At 39.3% G+C, this 26,285-nt stretch overlaps 3 protein-coding genes across 7 annotated transcripts in view; 2 read left to right on the forward strand and 1 right to left on the reverse strand.

Moving 5' to 3' along the window:
- The window catches only part of LOC148126469 (uncharacterized), a 77,558-nt gene that overhangs the window by 46,954 nt on the left and 4,319 nt on the right, over positions 1-26,285 (reverse strand). The window contains exons 2-3 of one of the 3 annotated variants that reach the window (XR_015743318.1): positions 20,649-20,723; positions 15,019-17,016 (exon numbers count right to left, since the gene is read on the reverse strand). Coding sequence is in view for 1 of the 3 variants with exons in the window: in XM_087931759.1 (XP_087787885.1) it covers positions 20,649-20,723 (75 nt within the window). In the remaining 2 variants the exon portion in view is untranslated. Of the gene's footprint in view, positions 1-15,018; positions 17,017-20,648; positions 20,724-26,285 lie in introns of those variants that run through there. The other 2 variants (XM_087931759.1, XR_015743319.1) reach the window with 2 other exon arrangements.
- LOC148126471 (mas-related G protein-coupled receptor member H-like) lies at positions 818-13,903 on the forward strand. Of its 3 annotated transcripts, XR_015743316.1 has the most exons (3): positions 3,195-3,544; positions 7,211-9,244; positions 13,795-13,903. XR_015743316.1 is itself a non-coding variant. In XM_087931758.1 (2 exons), exon 2 carries the CDS (start codon positions 7,262-7,264, stop codon positions 8,165-8,167), a length of 906 nt encoding a protein of 301 aa, XP_087787884.1. In that variant the 5' UTR covers positions 818-1,449; positions 7,211-7,261; the 3' UTR covers positions 8,168-9,534. The 3 variants fall into 3 exon arrangements, 2 of the variants coding, with proteins under 2 accessions (XP_087787884.1, XP_087787882.1); XM_087931758.1 differs by lacking the exons at positions 3,195-3,544; positions 13,795-13,903 and adding an exon at positions 818-1,449 and having other exon boundaries at positions 7,211-9,534; XM_087931756.1 differs by lacking the exon at positions 13,795-13,903 and having other exon boundaries at positions 7,211-9,534.
- LOC148126472 (mas-related G protein-coupled receptor member A1-like) lies at positions 12,118-14,747 on the forward strand. The gene is given in 3 exon segments (XM_087928718.1): positions 12,118-12,122; positions 13,795-14,391; positions 14,393-14,747. Coding segments are annotated over 3 exon segments (957 nt in total).

Raw genomic sequence — 26,285 nt, forward strand, 5'->3', positions numbered from 1 at the left:
AACCAAAATCAAGGTTTCGTTGTTTTTCACTTCAAGCACAGTCCAGAATCAGTTTCCAATTAGAAACAAAAGTGTTTATGTTCCTTTCTTTGTTCAAAGCAGTCTTTTTAGCCACCTCTGCTAATTCCATCAACTTTTACATTCTTGAAATCAAAATTAAGGATCTTTTTGTATACACTTTTGTAGCCCTGAGCTCTCCCATCTCCTCTGGCATTGGGAAAACACTGCAAACATGATTGATCACCAAGTTAACATTTAATGATTTATATCAGCAAACACCAGTGTGCAGAAATGGGGAATATTTATAGCATCTTGCACTGCTTATAGGAATGAAAGTTAAAGTTTTGTAAACCAAAGAGTATGGAATATGACAGACAAATATGAGAAGACACGAATGCATGAGTATAAAAGATGGTTGCAAATATGTATATAATTATATATCAATGTAGATAAATGTAAATAGAGATAATATGCGGTTAGCACTGTACTAATAAAATAAGGGAAAAAGGAAATTAACTGTTATGTGTATCTCTATACTACGGCCATAATGGCTTGTATGGCCAAAATGATGGCCAAGAAAATGGCACTGTGTTCAATTGTTTTTAATGTTTCTTCAATAAAATTTATTTTAAAAAAAGAATAACAAGGTGATTTACATTGTAAAAAAATGAAACCATAAGAATGTTATCACTAGAAGCCTTGGGGAAAAACAGAAATTTTTGAGAAGAGGCTGAGACCAGATAAGAATTCATGTGCTAGTCAGGAATGAAGAATAATTTTCATCTCAAAGAAGCAGACTTTCCCTTATGTCCCAATAAATCCAGACCCTTAAATTAGCACCTTGGTCTTCATGGACCAGAGTATAGGAAGGCTATAAAGAAAGGGGAAATTGTGTTATGTTTAGAATGAAGATGAGAGAATTTATGAGCAGATGTTCACCATAAAACCTCTCAGATGAGGGGACCAGTTGAAATGAAATAAAAAAGAATTTCTCTTTTCTTTCCAGTTGCCTGCGTTTGTGGGGAGTCTCTTTCTACTGTCACTGTTGATTATTATCGTGCAAAGACAACAATCAGGCCCTCTTATCACTTGATGTTCACTCAATGTCTAGTTGCACATGACTTGCATGAGAAAGCAATATTTGCTTTCCTGTCCTAGATCAGACCTGCTTATCAGTGTTATCTACTCCAACATTAAATACTATGAATTATTAAAAAACGCATGTAACAGTTTCTCTTTCATATGTCAAATTTTGGACATAATTAGCAACGTGTTACTACATTGGGTGGAGCCTCCTGTTCTTCATCTGCTAAACTACAATTAGCCTGAACAGGATTTAAAACACATCACATTTTCTCAGCAGCTTCTTCTGCTTTAGCCATCATCCGTCCTTCCATCCATCAATAACATGAGATATTAATCTTCTTCTCAAGAACTTTGGACTTACGGGTAAGAATAGACCAGAAGTTTAGAATAACTAATCTAATTTAAGAATACGAAAATGCAAAAACCACTAAACTTGCAATTTGTGCATCTAATTTTTCATATCAAAATAGTTTTTGTGACATTTATGTTGATAATTACCTAAAATTCCATCACTTTTTTCCTGTAATGCTGTCAATTCAATTCAGAATAGAGCTAGAAGGGACCCTGGAGGTCTTTCAATCCAACCCCTTGCTCAAGCAGGCGATCCCGGCCTATACCATTCCAGACAAGTAGCTGTCCAGTCTCCTCTTTACAACCTACAATGATGGAGCACCCACAACTTCTGAAGGCAAGCCGTTCCATTGGTTTATTGTTCTCACCATTAGGAAAAATTCTCCTTAATTCTATGTTGCTTCTCTCCTTAGTTATTTTCAACCCCTTACCCTTGTCTTGCCTTCTGGTGCTTTGCAGAATAGACTGACTCTTTCTTTCTGGCAGCTTCTTAGATATTGGAACACTTCTGTCATGTAACCCCTAGTCCTTCTTTTCTCTAGACTAAAGGTAAAGGTTCCCCTCACACATATGTGCTAGTCCTTTCCTTCTCTAGAGGGTGGAGTTCATCTCTGTTACAAAGCCAAAGAGCCACCGCTGTCCGAAGATGTGTCTGTCTGTGGTCATGTGGCCGGCATGACTAAATACTGAAGGCACACAGAACGCTGTTACCTTCCCATCAAAGTGGTACCTATTTTTCTACTTCCATGCTTTCAGAAGCTGGGACAAATAACAGAAGCTCACTCTATTATAAGGTGCTAGGAATTTGAACCACCAAACTGCCCAGCTTTCTGCATCTTAGCCACTGCGCCACCAAGTCATAGACTAGGTATACCCAAATCCTGTAGCTATATAGCCATAATTTTATATGTTTTAGTCTCCAGGATTTTAACGTTATTGGGTTGTTGTTGTTTTTGCACTGGTTTGTCCATCAAAGCAAACCAGTGCAAATATCTCCTAAGCAATTAAATTACTCCAAACTCCAATTTTCAGGTGTAAAGTTGCTCCAAAAGGCCTACTTTTAGCTCACCCGCTTATTTTTTTTTTTTACTACTTTGCTACTTTATTTTCATGACAAAAGTTCCCCCTTTGTGGTTGTGTATGGAATAGGTCAATTCCCTCAGTCTTTACTGGCAAGATTGCAGAGTCTAAGATGGGAATCTGAAAACTCTCCAGTACTGCATGAGAGAAAGAAGAGGGAAGCAATACACTTTGCAAGTTTGAATTTAAGCAATTGGATTGAATTTATGCTTACTCTGTAAACTGCTTAGAGAGGACTGCAAACCACTATGAAGCAGTATATAAGATTAAGTGTTATTGCTATTTGTATGCATTTATTCTGAAGGCTTGATCTTGTGCAGCCAGAATTAGCCCCACTTTCTCTTTCTTCAACTTTCCTGCTCTTAGCCATTGCCAGGTCTTGTTATTATCTGTTTTGTCTTCTTTTTTTAATGTACATGTAAAGCTTTTCTTTCCATGCCTCTTCTCTGTTCTCCTGTTCCTCCAGTCCCCTATATTTATAGATATTTAAATTTAGTAGCTGGAGCAATGGGGTTGTACAGTAGGCCAGAACACACAGTTATACTTAAACAGATAAGCAGAGTTGGAAGGGACCTTGTAGGTCATCTAGCCCAACCCCCCCTCTAACCAGGAGACCCTACACCATTTCTGACAGATGGCAGTTCAGTCTCTTCTTGAAAGCCTCCAGGAATGAAGCTTCCATAACTTCCAAATGCAAGCTGTTCCAAGGGTTGATTGTTCTCACTATCAGAAAATTTCTCCTTAGTTCTAGGTTGAATCTCACCATGAACAGTTTCCATCCATTGTTCCTGTCTGGACTTCCGCCTGGACTTCTGTTCTAACAGAAGAGGCATGGAAAGCAACGCCTACTATGGGCAGAGCCTTCTGCTCTTCATTTGCTGAAGTACAGTTAGCTTGAACAGGGTTTAAAACACACCACACTTTCTCTGCAGCTGCTTCTGCTTTGGCTATCATCAGTCCTTCCATCCATCAATACCATGAGATATTAGCCTTCTTCTCACCAACTTTGAAGACCTTGGACCAATAGGTAAGAATAGGCAACAGGTTTTGAAGAAGTAACCTAATTTAGGCATAAGCAAATGCAATAATATTTGTGTCAGTAAGAAGTGTTCAGTGCCTACAAGGAGAGCTAGTAAGTGAGCACTCCTTACTAGTACTGATGATGTTACCTAGTTAGGCTAATGTACGTATAATATGTTTGTATATCAGGGATTGCATGAATTCTGTACATAAACCAACAAACAAGGCTTAATGAGTATGCATGCTGTCAATTTTCTGCTGGGCAGAAATTCTTCTATTTTAATGTTTGTCTCCAATCAGAAATTTCTCACCATCTCATAGAAGTCAAGGATCCTTTTTATAGGGCCTCTCTGGGTATATTCTTGAAATATTCCTCCCCTTCCTCAATCATACCACAGTTACAATATTGGGGGTGTGCTGTCCCAGCTAGTCTGTGGGAATTGGATGGTTACTTAGGAATTATGAGCTGTCCCCTTAAGGGAATGCATCATGATAAATGTAGTTAAAGGTATCCTGGGAAATGTAGTCCATATCACGTGACCACATCTGTAATCCTGATTGGTCACTAAATTGACCCTCGAGGGGTTGGGGGAGTTTTCCTCATTCTTGCCTGAATTCACGAACTCATGGCAGCTTCTTTCTATCACTACAAAATGGGTTAGGAGATAACCATCTTTTACTACAAGGCAGATATACAAAGGATTGGTCATTAAAGAAGAACTTTGTCACAAATGTGAGTTATGAGGATAAATGTTCTTTGTTATGGACGTCTTGTTGAGTTATCTATCTGCATCTGTACAGTTAATAAATCCACCTCTGAGCAGAAGGCAGAAAAGTAAAAGATGATTATCTCCTAACCTATCTCATAGCGATAGAAAGAAGCTGTCATACAGTCTTGAAACCCATCTGTATAAAGATTGTTAATTTGGATTTGTGATAAAGCAAAGTAATATTGAAGCCAGGAGTGAATATGCAGTGTTAATCTAAACCTGCATGTTCCATCATCTCTGTGTGTGTGTGTGTGTGAGCGTCAGAATTTTTTACATGCTAGTTGGGTGGTGGGAGGGGTTGGAATTCCCCCACATGCTACAAACAAAGAGAACCAGTAACCCACTCACCTCCCTGTTGGTTGCTGCACCCCCTAGTACAAAAAAGGGCATTACATGGAAAACCACTAAACTTTTCCAAATTTCTCCCTTTGCCAATTGGAAGCATGGCAACTTCCTCAGCTATGACAGATGTCTCTGATGTACCAGAAGACCAGATTCCTCCAACCACCCTTGTTGTAAATGTGGAGCCATTAAGTGAGGACCACTTATATTTGATTTGCCAGTCACATGACCACCTGGCCACGCCCACCCAGTCACATGACCACCAAACCAGACCTATCCACTCATGTGACTACCAAGCTACGCACAGCCAACAGCCCACGCACAGCCAGTCACATGACCACCAAGCCACACCCACAAATTAGGTCATGCCCACATAACCAGTTGTTAAGAAATTTGAATCCCACCCCTCAGTGGGGGGCACTGAGGCTGAGTTTGTAGCACCAAGGGGGTAGTAGACTGAAAAAGTTTGGGAACCACTGATCTAGATGGTGGTTATGAACAAACACAGCTAACAAGGAAATATTAGATGCAACTGTGTCATGGTAGCAACAGAGCAATTTGATTCACATTTTTACAAATGCGCATTCACTTCTCTGCTTTGTATATGATCTAAATATACTTAAAAACACTTAACAAACACATGTATGCTTAGACATACCAACAGCATGCATAATTCCTTTTGTTTGCTTGCTTCTGTTTGAATGCATTTGTTTTAAAAACAAACAAACAAGTTTGGGTGTCTTGGTTGAGGGAAGGTCTGGGAGGTTATATGTTGTGTGCTTTTTTGGGTGCGTGTGCATTTTTATTGCTCAGGGTTAGAGATTATAAGAATTTTGGAGGCAGAAGGGCGCAGAATTGATACTTTTGAGAAATACACATCTAGCATATGGAATGGATTTAGTGGTTGTGGTGCCATTTAAACATTGAACAACTGTCAACATATATGTTTACTTATAATTATTTTGAGATGCCATTGAAATAGAACCATTTTAAACTCAACCCCTGCATCCTGGGATTTGAACTCTCATTATACCTGGGTGAACCGTGACAAGCATTTTTGTCCCTTTATTGAGTGCTTCCCAAAGACTGGGATAGTCAGAGATTCATACTGATAAAGGTATTGTTGCAGGATGTAAGTAAAGCTTCCTGCTGCGTTTGACTAATGGTGAATTTGTCAGCGCCAATGAGCTTCAAGCTCCAGTTGTTCTAAAGGTGCTTTTTTCAGAAGGCAACTGGACTTTCTTCTTTTTTCTTTTGAAGACATTTCACTTCTCATCCAAGAGACTTCTTCAGTTTCTTCAGCTCCCGTTGTTTTAGGATTGAACCCAAGATGTCTGTTACTATTGATATTACCTTTGCCATGGTCATTTTATTTATATTTGCATGTGTTTGCATTGTGTAACCAATCTGTGCAATCTTTTTGCAGCCACTAACCACATGAGCCACTGTTTCTTTAGCTTCTTTGTATAGACGGCACTTGCCGTCCATTGCAGTCTTCTCAATTCTGGATTTTCATGCATTTGTTCTTAAAGCTTGATCTCGTGCAACCAAATTTAGCCCCTCTGGCTAATGTCGATGATGATATTATCCATTCAGTCATGTCTAACTCTTGGCATGGGCCAGGTCTCTCCACATCTTCCACTACTTCTTTGAATTTTTCTATACATTGGCTGGTGTCAGCTTTGATGGTGTTCAGCCATTGTAACTGGTCTGTGCAATCTTCAAACAATGATCCCCTGATGTCTTCAGCCTCTTTGCAAAGGCGGCACTTGTTGCCTGTTGTTATCTTCTCAACTCTGGCTTTGTATGGATTTATTCTTAAGGCTTAATCTCATCTTAATCTCATGCAACCAGAATTAGTCCCTACAGTCTATCATTTTCCTCAACTTTCCTGCTCTTAGTCATTGCCAGGTCTTGTTATGATCTGCTTCGCTTGGTTTTTGTTTTCTTTTGTTTTTATTTACTGGCCTTTTACTTGCTTTTCTTTGGTTTCTCCAGTGCTCAGTAAGCCTTCCTGGTATATCATTACTATATTTTGTCACAGATGTTCAATCTGGAATTTGCATTCCTATCTACCCATTGAGTCCTTTCCAAGGACCTGGAATAGGGCGATATTGATATTTAATGGTACTAGAGGTATGGTTGCAAATTGTAAGCTGTTCAGATTAAAGCTGCCTTTTGCAACTGACAGATGGTGAATTTGTCAATGCCACTGGTGTTGAAGTGGTGCTCCAGTTATTTTAGAATTGCACCCATCACCTACTATTATTATTATTACTTTTATCTCCTTTATTCACTAAAAATGAAACTCAGTCAACTGAACATTTAAAAATGTATCACAAATACTGTATAATTGATTGGTGCTAATGATTTATATGGGTTGCTGCCAGCATCCTAGGTATCAACCTATTATTATTATTATTATTATTATTATTATTATTATTATTATTATTAATTATTCCCAAAGTTGTCTCAGCCTGTACACAAAGATTTCAGATATGACGATATGACAATTATTGATGAATTATTTCATCCAATCTGCTCTTTTTTTCTTCAAATAGGACCTTCCATTGTAAAAGAAGAACTGATTGGAGCATTATAAAAGTCTCTTCATGAATTTCAGTCTGGCAGACACGAATGCTACAGCAGACAATCTGGACTATACAACCACCAAAGTTTCCTACGAATATCAAATTATATCCAAGTATTCTGAAAGCATCATTTTCTTGGTCACATTTATCATTTGCTGTATTGGAGTCCCATTAAATGGGATTGTTATCTGGCTACTTGGGTTCCAAATTAAGAGAAACCCTTTCACCGTGTTGATTCTTAATTTAGCTATTGCCGACTTTGGGTTTCTCATATCTATGGCTATATTTTCCATTGACATTTCTATACATTTTATACCACCAGGAATTCCCTTTCAAGTTGTCTTTTCCCTCTTCAATTTTACCTATATCAACGGTCTCTTTCTTCTGACAACCATCAGCATAGACCGGTGTGTTGCTGTCCTCTTCCCAATCTGGCATCGTTGTTCCCGGACAAAATATTTGTCCTCTGCTGTCTGTGTCTTCCTATGGATCATCTCTTTCCTCCTGATTGGAATGCATTACATTATGCAATATTTATTTTGGAATCTCCATTTGGTTGTGACTGCTGTGATTTGCCTTCCATTGATCACAATCTCTACCATCATCCTATTCATAAAAATATGTCTTCAATCGAAACAGATGAAACGTGGAAGACTTTTAGTGATGATCTTAATTACCCTTCTCTGTTTCCTTATTCTTACCCTTCCATTATATATCTATTTGTTCATTACTCATTTTCTTAAGAAGAGGAATTCGTTTGGTGTTAAAGAACTGGATTACTACTTAAGTCCGAGTGCTTCCCTAAACAGCAGTATTAATCCAGTGATCTATTACCTGGTTGGGAGAAAAAAATGTGCTTGGAGCAGAGAGAGTATTAAGGTCATATTTCAAAGAGTCTTCAGAGACAACGAAGCTCCTGTAATCTGATAAAAGTGTAGAAACACAATTTCTACCCTCTGTAACCCTCTGTAAAAGCAACATTTTAGCTTTTCTTTAATGCCGGATACCTTTTATGAGTACAAAATTGTATGGATTGTTTTTTTCCCCCTAGCTACAGAAATAAAGTATAACAAAATTAGTTTGTCTCCAAAAAAAAAAAAAAAAAGCTATCAATGTTCATTCTGAAGACTGGTTGTGGTTCGCCAGCAGCCGGTGAAGCCTGTACCAGAATTGGACAGTAGGGAAGAACAGGGATCAGTCAGGGAGTCTGGAGAGGACTTGGACGAGGATCCTGCATCCAATGCAGAGATGGGGCCAGGACCATCTGGGAGTGGGCTGCTGCCTCTAGAGCCCCCAGAGTCTGGCAGCAGTGAGGCAGGGGACCAGGGGAATCTGTTCCCCATGTGCATGTGTGTAGAGCTGCTAGAAGGCCAGAGCAGCTGAAACAAAAAGGGCAACTCAGGAGTAAGGCTGGGAGGTGATTGCCCCTCCTATAAGGTATAAAGGTCAGGCAAAGATGACTAAACCTTTGCAGGAAGCAAAGTAGTTTGTTCAGTTCAGATTCATTCTTGAAGCTCTTTGGACTTTGGTTGGTTTTTTGTGTATTTCGGTTGTTGTTTTTTCTAGTCCATTTGATATTTCTGTTATTGGCAGCACTTCACAGAAAAGAAAGGTGGGTGCTTATCTCTAGGAACTGTTTGAGATTAATTCTGGCTGGGAATGAAAACAATTCCCAGTGTTGCAATAAAATAAGTCTTGTTTTTAAAATAAGCGTGTGTGTAGCTATGGTCTAGGAAGCCCTGGTCAGAACAGGAAAGCAGGTTGGTAGTAATTGTTTTTTCTGCAGTTCTAATTATCCATTGAAGTCTGTGTCTGTCTTGTTTGATTTCAGAGCCAACCCAGATAGTTATAGAGGTACAGATGACAGACTCAATAATTCCTCTGTAGAACTGTATCAGCAGTGACATAGTTCAAGCAGATCAACACCTCTGAAGATTTCTGTAAAGTCTCTACTTCCACCTGCATCCAATTCTACAGGAAATTCTTTCAGCGTTGTTACTCATGGTGGGTGAATGGGCTTTCCTTTTTGTCAATCAACTGCCGGAACTTCACCTAAATAAAACTTTATCATGTTTTACCTATAAGTTTGCCATTGCCAATCACTTCAGTTCTCAATACCAGGACAATAATCTGACAACTTTGAAGAGCTTGATCCATCAACTTTCAGATGTGTCATAATTTTGGAAGACTTAATCTGATCCACAGATATGGAAATATAAAAACAGATATTTTTTAGCATATTTGATATATTTCTATATTTGATATTTCATACTAAAATGTTCCACACAGAAACACATAGCTACTAAAAATCTTGTGGGTTTTCTCAATTGAACTTGTATGGTTTTAGCCTATTTATTTATTTGTTTGTTTGTTTCTTTGTTTGTCAAACATGTACAAGATAACAAGTGTAAGTATAAACATAAACATGAACAAAGAAAGTAAATACTGATAAATGGGGACAGTAAGACAGGGATGTCTTACTGGTGCACTTATGCACTCCCCCTTTAAGGACCTCTTAGGAATGGGATAGGCAGTTTGAGACTGAAGCTATGAAGGGTTGAGGCTGTAACAATGGAGTCGGGTAGGGCATTCCAAACATTGACCACTAAGTTGCTGAAGTCATGTTTTCTTCAATTGAGTTTGAAATGATTTACCTTGAGTTTGTATTGATTGTTTGCCCGTGTATTATTATGGCTGAAGCTGAAGAAGTTGTTGACAAACAAGATATGGTAGCAGACAATTTTGTGTACTATTCTTAGAAAAGACTGCAGGCAGTGTAATTCCAGATTGTCCAAGCCCAAAATTTCAAGGCTGGAGGCACAGGGAATTCTATTGTGAGTGGAGGAATGGTGTACTTTTTTTATTTATTTAATTTATTTATTTTGTCAAGCGATTATAAGATAACAGGTATAAGTATAAACATAGTTATGAATATATGAAATGGATACATATAAGAAAAATAAAAATAAACAATAGGATAGGGACAATGGTGCGCTTATGCACGCCCCCTACAGATCTCTTAGGAAAGGGGTGAGGTCAATAGTAGACAGTCTAAGGTTAAAGTTTCGGGGGTTTGGGGAAGAAACCACAGAGTCAGGTAGAGTATTCCAGATATTGACCACTCAGTTGCTGAAGTCGTATTTCCTGCAATCAAGTTTGGTGTGGTTTACCTTGAGTTTGTATCTATTGTTTGCTCTTGTTGTTATGGTTGAAGCTGAAATACCTTTATCTTTTTTCAACCTTTAGTATGAAAGTCAAATCTTTAGGAGCAGAGATTCCTAATAAAAATTCTCAGGTGAGGAGGCCAGTCCAGTTGAAATAAATAATAATAGTTTTCCTTTTTCTCAGAGTTGACTAGGTTTGTGGATAGTCTCCTCCTTCTGTGATTGTTGGTTATCCTGCAAAAACAGGAACCAAATCTTCTTATCATTTGATGTTCACACTGATTAGGTGAAACACAGAATAAATATAGTTGTGTGATAATTTTAGTAAGATCTGCTTTCTCATTCCAAAACGTAAACAATATTTTCTTCAAAAGATCTGTGTACGATTGCCTGATACTCTGACATTTAATCCTGTAAATTGTTCAACAACACGTCTGACGGGTTCTCCTTGATGTACGTCCAACAAGACTTAATACCCATTATATTTTCTCTACAACTTGCTCTGCTTTGTCCATTATCAGTGGCTAATTGACTGTAGCAGTCAATTACATAGTATAGTAAACTTCTTCTCATCAAATCTGAAGACCCTGGACCTATTGTTTCAGAAAGGTTAAGATATTTGGTAGATTTTAGACCAACACAATATTTGTCTGCTTAACTACAGTAGTATTTTCTGCTCCTGTTTTTTCACATCAAAATATTTTGTGACATTTATATGCTGATGGTTATCTAAATCTCAATTACCTTTTTCTAGGATAATTTTCCAATGTAAGCCCAAAGGTGTTTTTCAAAAGGCAACTGGACTTTCTTGGGTTTTTCCTTGAAAATATTTTGCTTCTCATCCAAGAAGCTTCTCTAATTCTGACTGAATGGTGGAGAATAGAAGGAGTTACATTCTTTACAGTGGGGTCCCCAACCACCGGTCCCTGGATGGGTACCGGTCCGTGGAACAATTTCTACTGGGCCGCCGGTTTGCTGGGCGCCGCCGTCTTGTTTTGATGAAAAAGTGCTTCCAGTGAGCTTTTCCAGGTAGAAAGTGGCATTGGGGTGCTGAAAGAATCCTTGCACCTTAGTTTCATTGAGGGGGGGGGCTTCGAACAAAACTAAGGCGCGAGGATTCTTTCACCACCCAAGGCAAGGCGAGTCGAGCGACCGCCCCGAAGCCATCGCGAAGCCCATTGACACAGGTACAAAGGAGGAGTTGAAGGTGGCGGGGAGAAGCGGGGGATGGCTGGTTGGCCGGTCGTTCAGCTCACCTTGCCATGCGTGCTGATGCTGGTACCGGGCCGCAGATGATTTTGTGATGCCAGTACCGGGCCGCAGCACAAAAAAGGTTGGGGACCACTGCTTTACAGTCATCTGGTTGTTAGCACTTTGAAGGCTGGTCTTTTGCTCTCTGAGAATCATTGCGTCCACTTAGACATTCAGCTGTACTCCCTCAGGGTTAGCTGAATCAGAGTGCAAATGGTGAGAATAAGTAAGAATAAGAATAAGTAAGATGTTCAGCAGAGATAAAGTGACATAGTCATGTACAATTGCACTAGTGTTGTCCACTTAATTAGTTGTTTCTGCATCTGCATTTTTTCATATCAAAATCTTGTAATATTTATATGAAGTCACATTTGTATTGGTAAACTATAATTTTCTGATGGATTTGGTATTATGAGGGGAGGGGATGTAATGGATCATAATTGATAGTTCTGAGAAATGCAAATGACGTGAGTTCAGGGATTGTGGTGTAATTCAGACACTGAACAACTGCCTATTTACATGTTAAACTTTAATCATGATAGATGCCATTGAAATCATACAATGATAAACTCAACCTTATTCAATGGTACACGACAAACTACTCCTAAAACCAAAATCTTATGGTATCTTTGGAAACCTGCATAACTGGATCGAAGCATTCCTGTCAAACAGACAACAAATGGTCAAAATTGGGAGCGTCCTATTAAATTCTGTACCTGTCAACAGTGGTGTCCCCCAAGGCAGTGTTCTAGGACCAACTCTTTTCATACTCTACATAAATGACCTCTGTGATCATATAAAGAGCAACTGTGTCCTTTTTGCTGATGATGTAAAGCTGTTCAATACCACGGACAATACTGCTACCCTTCAAAAAGACCTCGACTATGTATCAGAATGGTCAAACAAATGGCAACTTCAAATTTCAATAAAGAAATGTTCTGTCTTACATAGCGGCAAAAAAAAATCAGAAAATAAAATACTGAATAGTCAAGACTTTGCTGATGATCCAAACTCTGTCAAGGATCTTGGAGTACTCATCTCTAATGATCTAAGTGCTAGAGCCCACTGTAACTACATAGCCAAAAAGGCATTAAGAGTTGTTAACCTAATCTTACATAGCTTTTTCTCTGGTAATATAACACGACTAACTTGAGCATACAAAACATTTGCTAGACCAATACTCGAATACAGCTCATCAGTCTAAAACCCACATTACGTATCTGATATTAACACAGTTGAGAAAGTCCAGAAATATTTCATAAGAAGAGTTCTCCACTCCTCTACTCATTGCAGAATACCTTATGCCATCAGACTCGAAATTCTAGACCTAGAAAATCTAGAACTACACCGCCTTCGGACCGATCTAAGTGTAGTATATAATTTCATACATTGCAATGTCCTATCTATCAATGAATACTTCAGCTTCAACCATAACAATACAAGAGCAAACAATAGATACAAACTCAAGGTTAATCACACCAAACTAGATTGCAGGAAATACGACTTCAGCAACAGAGTGGTCAATGTCTGGATTATTCTACCTGACTCTGTGGTTTCTTCCCCAAACCCGCAAAACTTTAACCTTAGACTTTCTACTATTGACCTCACTCCTTTCCTAAGAGGTCTGTCAGGGGCATGCATAAGTGCACCAATCGTGCCTACCATCCCTATCCTATTGTTTCTCTTTTATTTTTCTTATATGTATCCATGTATTCATAACTATGTTTTTACTTATACCTATTAACTTGTAAGCAATTGACAAACCAAATAAAATAAAATAAAAATTTCCAAGGATTTGAAATCTCTTAATTCCTGGGTAAATTTTGACAAGTTAATCTGAAGAATCTTTTTTATGAATTATAAAGAAAGGATAGATTTAATCAGGATTTGCTTTGGTTGGAAGCAAATGTCCATCAATCTAAGAGAATGTAATGTAAGTGTAGCATTCTACTTTTATTTGTTTATGATGGAAGCAAATCTTCATCTATTGCTATTATTATTAAGGTTGATCATGCAGCCAGCTGGTAGTTTAGAAAGGATTTTGTGTAGTATTAGCAAATCAGCTGAGAAGATAAAGATGAACATATAACAATTATTGAGGAATTATTGAATCCATTCTTCTTTCTTTTCTCCTATTAGGAACTTCAATTCCAGAAGAAGAGAGCTTGGGACCCTTAAAAAAATATTGCTGAATTTCAGCCTGGCAAGCACGAATCATACTATAGACTATCAGGACAATAATTATGCTACCCATTCTTTAAATGAGAATACAGAGGCATACATCTGTACTAAGTGTATCATATTGCCAGTCATATTCTTCACCTGCTGTATAGGACTCACATTAAATGGAAGTTTCATCTGGTTACTTGTCTTCCATATTAAGAGAAACCCTTTGACTGTGTTCATTCTTAACTTAGCCGTGGCTGGCTTTGGGTATCTCATAAATATGGCTACGGTATGGTACACTGATATGTTTATATATTTTAGACCAGGAATTATCTCTTCTCCTCTTTATCAAATCTTGCATATCAATGGTCTGTTTCTTCTGGCAGCCATCAGCATTGACCAGTGTGTGTCTGTCCTCTTCCCTATCTGGCACCGCTGTTCCTGGCCAAAATATTTGTCCCCTGCTATCTGTGCCTTCCTCTGGATCTCCTCTGTCCTTCTCGTTAGAATTCTGAACATTGTACAATATGCATTTAGCTATGGTGTCATCTGGAGTCTCCATGTGTTTGTGACAGATCAAACATACAAGACTTTTAGTGATGACCTTAATAACTCATCTCTCTTTCCTTATTCTTAATGTCCCATTTTATGTCTATGGGGTCATTATTCATTTTCATCGTGGGAATTATTTCTTACAATTTCTTGACTTTGTATACTATTTTAATCTGAGCACTAGCGTAAACAGCAGCGTAAAGCCAATTATCTATTTTCTGGCTGGGAGAAAAAAACATGCTCAATCCAGGCAGAGCATGAAGATCATTTTTCAAAGAGCCTTCAGGGAAGGAGGAGATCCTGAAAACAAACAGAAATTTACCCACAGTTTCAAACTTTTTCTTTTGCAAAGGCATAATATTAGCTTGTCATGAATGTTAGATATATTTAATGAGTAAAAACATGTTTTTCTTGCTAGAGAAATAAAATGTAAATAAAGGTTACTAGCTCGATACCTGTGCTTCACAATGAAACTATATAATCAGGCTTAGTTTTGGAGAGGAAAATAAGAGGGAAAAAATTCTGCCACTGCCTACCAGCATCCATTAGTATTTGTTGAGGTAATTCCCCGTTAGGAGAATGAGCACACACAGTGAGAGATGTGGTGAGAGTAGTGAAGAATAACACACAACCAGAACATAGATACACTGTATAGTAAAATGTAGGTTTTTACTTCCAGTAAATGGTTAAGCAAAGTCCAACAAGCAGTCCAAGTCATACATTGTTATAGCAGTCCGTATTCAATCCAGGGAAAATCCAATAACAAAGTCCAGTATCATAAACAATTCAGTAAAAGACTCACATCAAATCCAAGAATAATGACGATCAGCAACAGTCAATAGGGAAATACAGGAATGGCAACACTCTCAGAAACCAGGTTTCTGGCTCCATCTTATGGCCGTTTGAGGAACCACACCCAATTACAATTTTGGCATTCCCTTAAAGAGACAGTATTAAAATGTCTATCCTGGTTTATATATTTCCAACCCAACTGTTAGGTGACTTACACTTCTAACATTCTCCCCTTTGGGTAGGACAATATATACAACCTTACATTCTAAGTCCATAATCCTCACAGCAAGCCTTATGCTTTACAGAACCTTGGGCTCTTGTAAAATGATCTGCGATGTTATTTTCTGACCTACAGTATTCCAGCTTAATCATTTTACTTTGCACACATTGTTTCACATTTAAATACCTTAAATCTGTGTGTTTTGATCTTGTCCTAACAGCGAGATTGGAAACCATCTGTATTGCTGATTGGTTATCTTCATAAACAACAATAGAATCTGTTACATCAATTCCCATGTCAATCAATAGTTGCTTATAATAAACTAAATCTGTACATAATAGAGATAAACATGAGAATTCAGCCTCCATTGTTGATAAACTTAGATGGTTCTGTCGAATAGACCTCCATCCAATCAACACTTTTTTAATAATACTACAGTACCCGATGTAGAATTACATGTCTTTACGTCTGTAGCAAAACTTGCATCGGCATATGAATGATTGTGGATTGTGGATTAGCTGAATTCCTAATCAGATGGGCAAACATACAAACAAATTAGCGGTCTTTCCCAGGAGAATTTACACACAGCATACTAAATCTAGATCAGAGCAACCCAGTGTTCCTGCTCAATTCAGTTAGTAAAAAAAATAACTGAAAGTTTAAATATTAAAGATCAGGAAATGTAAGAACTCTTAAGTCAGAAAAGTGATGAAAAGGTATGCAGAGAAAAAGAGACATAACCTTCAGACAATAGCTGACCTGATAGAAAAGGAGGGGAAAAGGGGGAGGAGGAGAGGAGAGAGAGAAGGAGAAGGGGGAGAAGGGGGAAGAGGGGAAGGAGGGAAAGGAGGAGGATACAACATTTATAGACCCCTAGAACTCTCATTGTCATGACTTTTAATTGGTTGCAACCAGACAATATTATTTTCAATTAAGGTATTTCAACTGGCTTATTTTATAGAATATCTCCTTAATCTAGAACCTATGACTCCCAAAAGAATAAAATTTGGAGACTTGGTGGCTCTTTTCAGAGATATTCCCCTGCCTGCTGGAAAGGGAAGGGAAGAGATAGGAAGCAAAGGATGGAAGAAAGAAGGAAGGAAGGAAGGAAGGAAGGAAGGAAGGAAGGAAGGAAGGAAGGAAGGAAGGAAGGAAGGAAGGAAGTGCAACATGTTTTCTGCAAGAGATTGGTTATAAAAACACCTCTGAAGATTTCTACTGAGTCTCTATTTCCAGGTGCAACAAATTCTGAAGGCAATTTTTTCAACACTGTAACTCACAATGGGGCGAGTGGATTTTAATTTCATTCATGAGTTGTCTGAACTTTGTCTAAAGATTTTATCACATTTTCCCCCACGGGTCCTGCTATCCTTAGTCATTTAATATTTCATATTAAAATCTTCCATTCTGATACCTTGATAATGTAATAAAATTTCAATTGCTTTTTTTTTCTGGTTTGAACTCATTTTCCAATTTTTAGCAGGAAGATCAAAGCTTTAGGAGCAGAGGTTCAGGATAAACATTTTCAGAGGAGGAAACTAATCCAGCTGAAATAAAAATAACAATTTTCCTTTATGGCAGAGTTGACTAGGTTTGTGGGCAGTCTTCTCCTTTTGTGGCTGTTGATTATCCTGCAAAAACAGAAACCAAATCTTATCCTTTGATGTTCACACTAATTAGATAAAACACAGAATATATCTAGTTGTGTAAGACTTTTAGCAAGATCTGCTTCCTCGTTCCAGAACAGAAATAATATTTTCTGTAGAAGATCTGCTTATGATTGCCTGCTACTACAACATTTAACCCTGTGAGTTATCCAACAATACATCTGACAGATTCTTTCTGATGTATGTCAAATTTTGGACATTATAAGAAAATCCCATTATGCTTGGGTGTTACTTATTTTCATCTATTGAGGTACAATTATTCTGAGCAGGATTTAAAACCCATTGTGTTTTTTCTACAACTTGTTCTGCTTTGGCCATTGTCAGTCACTTCAACCGTCAATTACATGATCTTGTAATCTTCTTCTCACCAAATCTGAAACCTTGGACCAACTTATTTCAGAGAGGTAAGATATTTGGTAGATCCTAGACAAATGGAATAATATTCATCTACAGTACTTCACAATTTATGTTTTAGATTTTCAACATCAAAATATTTTTGTGACGGGAATATTCACCTATTTTTATTATGTTCGTGGTTTGCCACACAGTCAGCTAGTTATTTTGTGTAACATTGGCAAAGATCTAAACCTTTGACCTCAGTCTGCCAACAGAGAAGATGAAGATATAACAATTATTGAAAAATTATTGAATCCACTCTTCTTTCTTTTCTTCTACTAGGAACTAGGAATTCTAAAAGGTGAAATTTTTGGATCATTAAAAAGGCTCTGGAAGAATTTCAACTTGCAAACAACTTGCAAGCTTTTGATGAGAACCAAACTGAATGTATCATATAACCACTCATATAATATATTCAAGGAGACTGAATCCTTGATATAAGATTACAGCTGTAAAATATAATCTCATTCATATTTACTCAAAAATCAGTAGCATTTACTCTCCTGTCAGTAAATATAGGTTCTGTAGTAAATGTGGGACCATTTTATTTTCTGTTTCTGAGATATATCTCTGTATCATGGACCTCAACTGCAAAATAGTTTTAGTTATAGTACTGTAATTTCTCTAAAATAACGCAAATGCAAAATAATGCAAATGACCAGCTGTCTGTAATGAATATGAATCCTTTCATTCCCCACCATCCAGTCAGAACTGAAGAAGATTCTTGGATGAGTAGCGAAACATCTTCAAGGAAAAACCAAGAAAACCTATTGGGTCTTGAAAAATCACCTTTGGGATAACCATGACCTGGTTAGAACAGAAAAGAATAACAGAGTTGGAAGGGACCTTGGAGGTCTTCTAGTCCAACCCCCTGCTTAGGCAGGAAACCCTACACCACTTCAGACAAATGGTTATCCAATCTCTTCTTAAAAACTTCCAGTGTTGGAGCTTTCATAACTTTTGGAGGCAAGTTGTTCTACTGATTAATTGTTCTCACGGTCAGGAAAGTTCTCCGTGGTTCTAGGTTGCTTCTCTCCTTGATCAGTTTCCACCCGTTGCTTCTTGTCTTGCCTTCTGGTGCTTTAGAGAATAGCTTGACTCCCTCTTCTTTGGGGCAGCCCCTGAGATTTTGGAACACTGCTATCATGTCACCACTAGCCCTTCTTTTCATCAAACTAGACATACCCAGTTCCAGTAACCATTCTCAACATGTTTTAACCTCCAGTCCCCTAAAAAAATAAGAAAGAAAGAAAGAAAGAAAGAAAGAAAGAAAGAAAGAAAGAAAGAAAGAAAGAAAGCAAAGCAAGAAGAAAAGGGAGAGAGAAAGGAAGTGAAAGGAAGAAAGAGGAGATGGAACGAAAGGACAGGAAGAAAAAGAAAGACAGGGAGAGAGGGAGGAGAGAGAAAGAGAGAGAGAAAGAGAGGGGGAGACAGAGAAAGAGACAGGGGGGAGAGAAGGAAGGAAAGCGAAAGAGAGAATCCCACCCCTGGCTGGCTGCCCCCTCCCCCACCCGATCTGGTTCAATAGTTTGTGATCCAATGTAAGAAGGATATTGAGGAACAAAGAGTGAAAGAGTTCAGAAGTATCCATTCAGAATTGAAAGTTGGGCTCCTGGGGAGAAGGAGCATCTTTGGGACTGAACCTCATATACTTTCCATGCAACAAGAAGCACCAGTTGGGCCTGGGAAGGGTCAGCAATCTGAAATGTTAAAGACTGCATGATTCTGCAGCCCTCAGTAGGGAGGTTCCTTCCTTCCTTCCTTCCTTCCTTCCTTCCTTCCTTCCTTCCTTCCTTCCTTCCTTCCTTCCTTCCTTCCTTCCTTCCTTCCTTCCTTCCTGCTATTGCCTTTCTGCTGGGCTGTTCTTATTCTATGATTCTGTAGAACTGGGGTAGCTCTGAGCATCCTCTTGTTTCTAGGTTGCCTCATTTGTTTCTGTTGGTTGTATGTATTTTTTAAAGACCCTACACAAAGCACAGACCCTACACAAAGCTCTTACACAAAGCACTTGCCTGCAGGCTTATTTTCTGAGAGGCAGAGTACAATAGAACAAGGCCAAATTGGGAGAATTCCACCCTCTGTGTGTGTGTATGTGTGTGTTTCTGGTGGGCTTCCTATCTTTAGAAGGAGAGAGGGAAGAAGGAAGGGACAGAAAGAGAGAGAGAGAAAGAGGGAGATAGGGAGGGGGAGATAGAAAGGGGGATACAGAAAGTGAGAGAGAAAGAGGGGGAAAGAGAGAGGGGAGAGAGAAAGAGAAAGTGAGGGAGAAAAAGAGAAGGAAGATACAAGAAAGAAAAGAAAGAGAAAAGGGAAAGAAAGGAAAGGGAGAGAGAAAGGAAGAGAAAGGAAGAAAGGGGATGGAAGGAAGGGGCAGAAAGAAAGAAAAAAAGAAAGAAAGAAAGAAAGAAAGGAAGGAAGGAAGGAAGGAAGGAAGGAAGGAAGGAAGGAAGGAAGGAAGAAGAGAAGAGAAGAGAAGAGAAGAGAAGAGAAGAGAAGAGAAGAGAAGAGAAGAGAAGAGAAGAGAAGAGAAAATAAATGAGATATATGAATGGATAGATAAATACAGGGAAGGAGGGAGGGAGGAAGAGAGAAAAAAAGGAGAGGAAGGAAGGAAGGACATAAACCCTGACTTCAGAAGACTTTGAAGCAGAACAGAAATCTACGGGGGCCTGCAAGGGATCTTGGAGGTCATCTAGTCCAACCCCCTGCTCCAGCAAGGGATCCTTAGAGAATCAAAGAATAGCAGGGGTAGAAGTGTGTGTGTGTGTGTGTGTGTGTGTGTGTGTATGTCTGTGTGTGGCTGTCAAAACACCCAAAACATGCCTAGAAGCTCTGAGTAGGTTCGTCGAAAATTAGAACACTTGCTAAGCACCTGGCCATTAAGTGAGATCCTGGTCATTAAACAAGGACCACTTACATTTGGTTTGCCAGTCACATGGCCACATACTTGGGCCTTGCCCTGCCCTCTCCAGAGCTTCCCAGGCCTTGGAAACTGGCAAAAAACAGAAAACATCAGTCACAAAACTGTGTGGGATATTGTAACTGGTCATATGTGTGTTCAGTGTGTTTGTGTGTGTTTGTAGCTCTCAAAACACACAAAACAGGCCATGTAGCTCTGTGCAAGTCAGTCGTAAATTATAACACTTGCTAAGCACCAGGCCATTAAGCGAGGACCTGGTCATTAAGTGCGGACCACTTACATTTTATTTCCCAGTCACATGGCCACATGCCTGGGCCTCGCCGTGCCCTCTCCAGAGCTCCCCAGGCCTTGGGAACTGTGAAAAAACAGAGAACATCAGTCACAAAACTGTGTGGGATGTTGTAACTGGTCATATGTGTGTCTGTATGGCTGTCAAACCACCCAAAACAGGCCATGTAGCTCTGTGCAGGTCAGTCGTAAATTAGAACACTTGCTAAGCAACTGGCCATTAAGTGAAGACCACTTACATTCGATTTGCCAGTCACATGACCACCTGGCCACGCCCACCCCAGTCACATGACCACCTAACTATGCCCAGTCAGCAAGCCATTTCCACCCCAGTCACATGACCACCAAGCCACACCCACAAAAGAGGACACAACCACAGAACCGGTTGTTAAGAAATTTGAATCCCACCCCTGGACACAGCCCCCCACAAGGGAGCCCTTCCTGGGGAACAAAGCAAGAACCTCCTGAAGGCGAGCTTCGGAGTGGCGGCGGTGGTGGTTTGGGAGGACGGCCCTCGGGGCCCTGGGAAACGGAAACCGTCTTCTGCAGCACCGCAACATCTACTTTAGCAACCGGGAGTTGCTGCTTTGGGTTCGGCAAGTCCCCCTCCCTTCTGGAACCATTTACGGATGGGGACTTGCAGGACCCAAAGCTAAATGTTACTGTGCTGGGAAAGAAACTCTCACTCTCCCAGCTAGACCAGCAGGGGAGAGAAGTATCCACTGACCCCGCTGGACCCAACATGAGCCTCTCCACATGTTCTCCTGCGGCTTTTGCTGGGAGAGCAACAAAGTCTTTCCTGCACAGCGATAAGCTAAATTTTGCTTTTCCAAGAAAGACTCTCTCACTCTCCCAGCTAGACCAGCAGGGGAAAGAAGCAGCCACTGACCCCACCTAGCTTACGGAGCTGCTCCATGTGTTCTCCCATGAAGGCAAGTGGGGGAGAAGGTGACGGGCAGCGGTGGCAAAAGGCAAGTGGGGGGAAAAGGAAACTAGTGGCAACAGGGTAGGTGAATGGGGCAATTTGCATCAAGAGCCTCATTTACCTAGGGAGATCATGGTGGAACTGACTGGGCAGTAAGGGTAGAAGCAGGTGGAGAGGGGCAGGGCCAGGCAAAGAGGGGCCGGTTCTTTATTAACATACTTGTAATCCTGCAATCTGATTGTTCCACTGATACAGCTTACTGATTGGCCCATTTACCCTATTCTGATTGGACCGTATTACTACCTTGGGATTGGTCCGTCTGGATGGTGGGAGATTCAAGGAGCCGTCATTGGTCACAAGCTGAGAGCAGCCGCTATAAAAGAGACTGCCGCGGCTCTGTGGTTAGAGCAGATTCTAAGAACTAAATAAAGAGCAGAAAGTCACCCTGGTCTCGAGACTCTTTCCCGCGACTTAACAGGGCCCTTTTGACCAGTTGGATGAACTACTGGGAACTGTAACAACTGGTTCTATAGAACTTGACAGAACCGGTAGAATCCCACCCTGACACCATAAAACAATATGAGAGGACACTTTCTATTGTGGACCAGTAAAAGGAGGTCATCAGTCATTGTTCCACTTTATTCTTTTGCAAGACCCTATGGAAATGAAGTCTCTGTTGGGCCTTTCTGTCCATCTGGGTTGTGTTGATTTTCCTGGTAAGATCTTCAAAATAAAATTTGCAGATGACACCAAGCTGGCAGGAATAACCAATGCTCCAGAAGATAGATTTAAAATTCAGAAGGACCTTGACAGTCTGCTTGAACATTGGGTGCTATCTAACAAAATGAACTTCAGTGGTGAAAAAAGTCAGGTTCTACATTTAGGCAAGAAAAAACAAATGCACAGGTATAATGTGGGTGGTACCTGATCAATAGCAGTAACTGTGAGAGGAATCTTGGAGTCTTAGTGGATAATCACTTAAATTTGAGCCAGCCGTGGGCTGCAGTTGCCAAAAAAGCCAATGCAGTCCTAGGCTGCATTAACAGAGGGATAAAATCAAGATCACATGAAGTATAACTATCTGTTTAAAATGCCTTGGTAAGGCCACACTTGGAATACTGCATCCAATTTTGGTCTCCACAATGTAAAAAAAGGTGTTGAGACTCTAAAAAGAATACAGAGAACAGCAACAAATATTATTTTAGGGGACTGGAGGCTAAAACATATAAAGAACAGTTGCTGAAGTTGAAGAAGGAAAGAGAAAGAGAAGAGAAAGAGAAGGAAAGAGAAAAGGAAAAGATAACCCAACTATTAGATGATTTTGTTATGGAAATGATAAGAAAAAGGAGATAGTACAGAAATACTATGAGAAACTATACAATCAAGAAAATGTGGAAGAAGAAAAAGTTAAACAATACTTGCAAGGAGCGAAGTTACTCCAAATACCCGAGAACATTAAAGCAATGCTTGAAGCGAAAATAACAATGATGGAATTGACAGAAGCACAAAACCAGGCTTGTCCAACCTTTCACCTTCTCTGGGCCACATTAGAAGATGAAAATTTGGTTAGGGCCTCACATAAAATAAAATAACAGTAACAATACCTGATCATCCCAAAAAACCATAGAAAACATTTTTTTCATAAGATATCATAAAAAATAGTCAACCAGGGAGAAAGGAACGTGGGGGGAGGAGAAAGCTCGCCCACCTCGCGCCTACCTCTCCTCCTGCAAATGGCCCGGCTGGAAGCGGCAGGACTGGAAGGCAAGGACTGGGAGGCTCGGTGCAGCAGCGGCAGCGGCGGCAGTGGGGAGGCAGAAGCCGCTACAACAGCTCCGGCAGCGGCAGCGGCAGCGGCGGCGGCAGCGGCAACAGAAGGTGGCGGCGGAGTGGGACTCTTGGGCTGCGGCTGCCTCGGCACGAGGAGCGCTCTGACGGCGTCCGCCTTTTCTGTTGCTGCTTGGCATGGCGCTCGCCTCGCCCCATCTCGCGCCTGTCTCTCCTCCTCCTCGCTGGCTCGTCCTCTTGCACGAAGGTTGGGGTGGGCACTGGGCCGCATTACGAGCCGACCTGGGCCGTATGTGGCCCACGGGCTGTGGGTTGGACAAGCCTGCACTAAACAGACAAAATACTGGAAAAGCGCCAGGCCCTGATGGGCTACCAGCAGAATTTTATAAAGTTGTATAAGAATCTCTAAGCATTCAAATGCTTGAGGCAATGAATGAGCTTTTGTCAAAAACTAAAATACCTAATTCATGGACAGGGACTTATATTACTCTTATACCAAAAGAAGAGACTGACCTACAACCAATTAAAAATTACAGGCCTTATTTCCTTGCTAAAAGCAAATTATAAAATATTTGCCTCAATAATGGCAGAAAGACTTAAAAGATACCTAAATAATTTTATACATACTGATCAAAATGGATTTCTGCCCAAGAAGAAAATTAAGGACAATATGAGAATAATCCTAAATACGTATTAGGAAACACACTCAGAGAAACAAATGGCTTTGGCATTTCTAGATGCACAAAAAGCTTTTGACAATGTAAATTCGCAGTTTATGATATTACAAATGAGATGGATAGGCTTTGGAGAAAGATTTATTAAAATAATTGAGGTAATATATCATGAGCAATCTGCCAGAGTAATGGTGAATGGAGATTTGACAGATAATATAAGTATTTTTAAAAAGGAACTAGATAAGGATGTCCGCTGTTGCCACTATTGTTTGTCCTGAATTTTAAATAGAAAAATTAGAGATAATGGTGAAATAAAGGGAATGAAAATAAAAAAGGAGGAGTACAAATTATAACAATTTGCAATGATCTGGTCTTCATTTTGGAGAAACCATTGAAAACAGCGCCCATGCTAATAGGAGAGATTGAAGAATATGGGCTAGTGGCAGGATTGAAAATAAATAAAGATAAAACTAAAATATTAGTGAAAAATATGATTGAATAACAAAAGATCGAATTGACAGAGAGATTGAATATCCAGATCACAAAAAAAAGTTAAATATTTAGAAATACAGCTAACAGCAAAGTGTGGAATCTTAAAAGAAGTCAATTACTACAAATTAAGATTGTGACAGAGTTTAAAAAATGGGAAAACTTACAATTAGAGAGAATATCGACAATCAAGATGAACATATTACCAAGGATATTATATCTGTTTCAGACAACTCCAATTAAATTAGGTAAAGAATACTTTGAGGATTTAAATAAAATAATTTTGAAATATATTTATCAGGGAAAGAAGGCAAGAATTAAATTAAAACTGTTACAGGATGCTAGAATAAGTGGAGGCTTTTGTCTTACCCAATTGGGAATTATATTACCAGGCAGTAACATTGATGTGGGTGAAAGAATGGATTGCATTAAGAAATACTGGATTGTTGACATTGGAAGGTCATGATTTGTTATTGGGATGGAATGCTTTCTTATGGTATAAGGAAAGTAAAACACATGGGTATTTTAAAAGACATTGTATTTGAGATGCATTACTGACAGTATGGGAGAAAATAAGAAAGCAATATTACATGAAAATACCAGTCTGGTTTATCAACCACTGAACCTTTGGTTATCCAATTGTTTTTAAAATGGAACAAAGAGTTAGATATGGAGAAATATTAAATGAAAAGGGTGAACTCAGAATGAAACAAGAATTAGAGAGACAAGAAATAGAGATGAATCGGTATGCGTATGTGCAGATACATTCTAGATATGTTAAAGATAGTAAAACAGAAGGGTTTTATAATGAACTTACTGAATTGGATGAAATTTTAGCAGGTACTGATGAGAGATTAGTCAAAAAAATGTACGGTTATTTACTTGGAGTGAAATTAGAAGAAGAGCAAGTTAAAGAAACAATGATTGTTTTGGGGGAAGAACTTTGGATATGGGATAGATGGGATTCAAATAATTTAACAAACGGGTCTCTGCCCTAATGATTTCTTCCAACAACCAGTTCGCCAAACTGCTCAGAAAGTTAACAACCGGTTCTCCTGAACTGGTGCAAACTGGTTGAATCCCATCACTGGATAGATCTAGAAAAATGGTAGAAATTATGGACTCAAAACTATAAAATAACAATGTCAACAGCATATAAAGGGAATTTGTATAAGATGTTTTACATATGGCATTTACGCCCAGCAAGAATAGCAAGGATGTTCAAGAATAAATTGGAGAAATGTTGGAAATGTCAACAGATACCTGGAACGTACTTTAATATGTGGTGGACATGTGTGGAGGCCAAAAGATACTGGACTAAAATTCATACATGGTTGGAAAAAATGACAAAACAGCACATAGATTTGAAACCTGAGATATTTTTAATGGGTATCTTGCCTGTGTCAGCATTCCAAAGATTATCCATTCCAGCCAGTAACTACAAGACAACCATAATCTCAAAGTACTTTTATTAGAATAGAAACTTGGCACCTCTGTGGATTTCCGAAACGAAAAGTTTCCCACACTATCCCAACCTACAAACCATCCCCCTTTTTTTCATCATCACATCAAATGAGCCAACCCACAAAGTAAGTTCCATTTCTTTCTACACCACATGCTTTAACCTTGGACTATCAAAAGAATTATATTTTGTCTACTAAGAGCTACTCAATAAACATCCCCCTGCTCCCACTTTCTCCTGCTATGTGGCAGCAATAAATCATGATTCCATAGCTGACAGGCGTCCTCCCTT

The sequence above is a fragment of the Pseudonaja textilis genome, chromosome 3 (genome assembly GCF_049901715.1).
Source record: "Pseudonaja textilis isolate UNSWEBS1 chromosome 3, rPseTex1.2, whole genome shotgun sequence".
Classification (NCBI taxonomy): Eukaryota; Metazoa; Chordata; class Lepidosauria; order Squamata; family Elapidae; genus Pseudonaja; species Pseudonaja textilis.

Excerpts from the sequence above, each read along its gene's own strand:
- LOC148126471 (XM_087931758.1), top strand. The coding sequence starts at position 7,262 with ATGAATTTCAGTCTGGCAGACACGAATGCTACAGCAGACAATCTGGAC.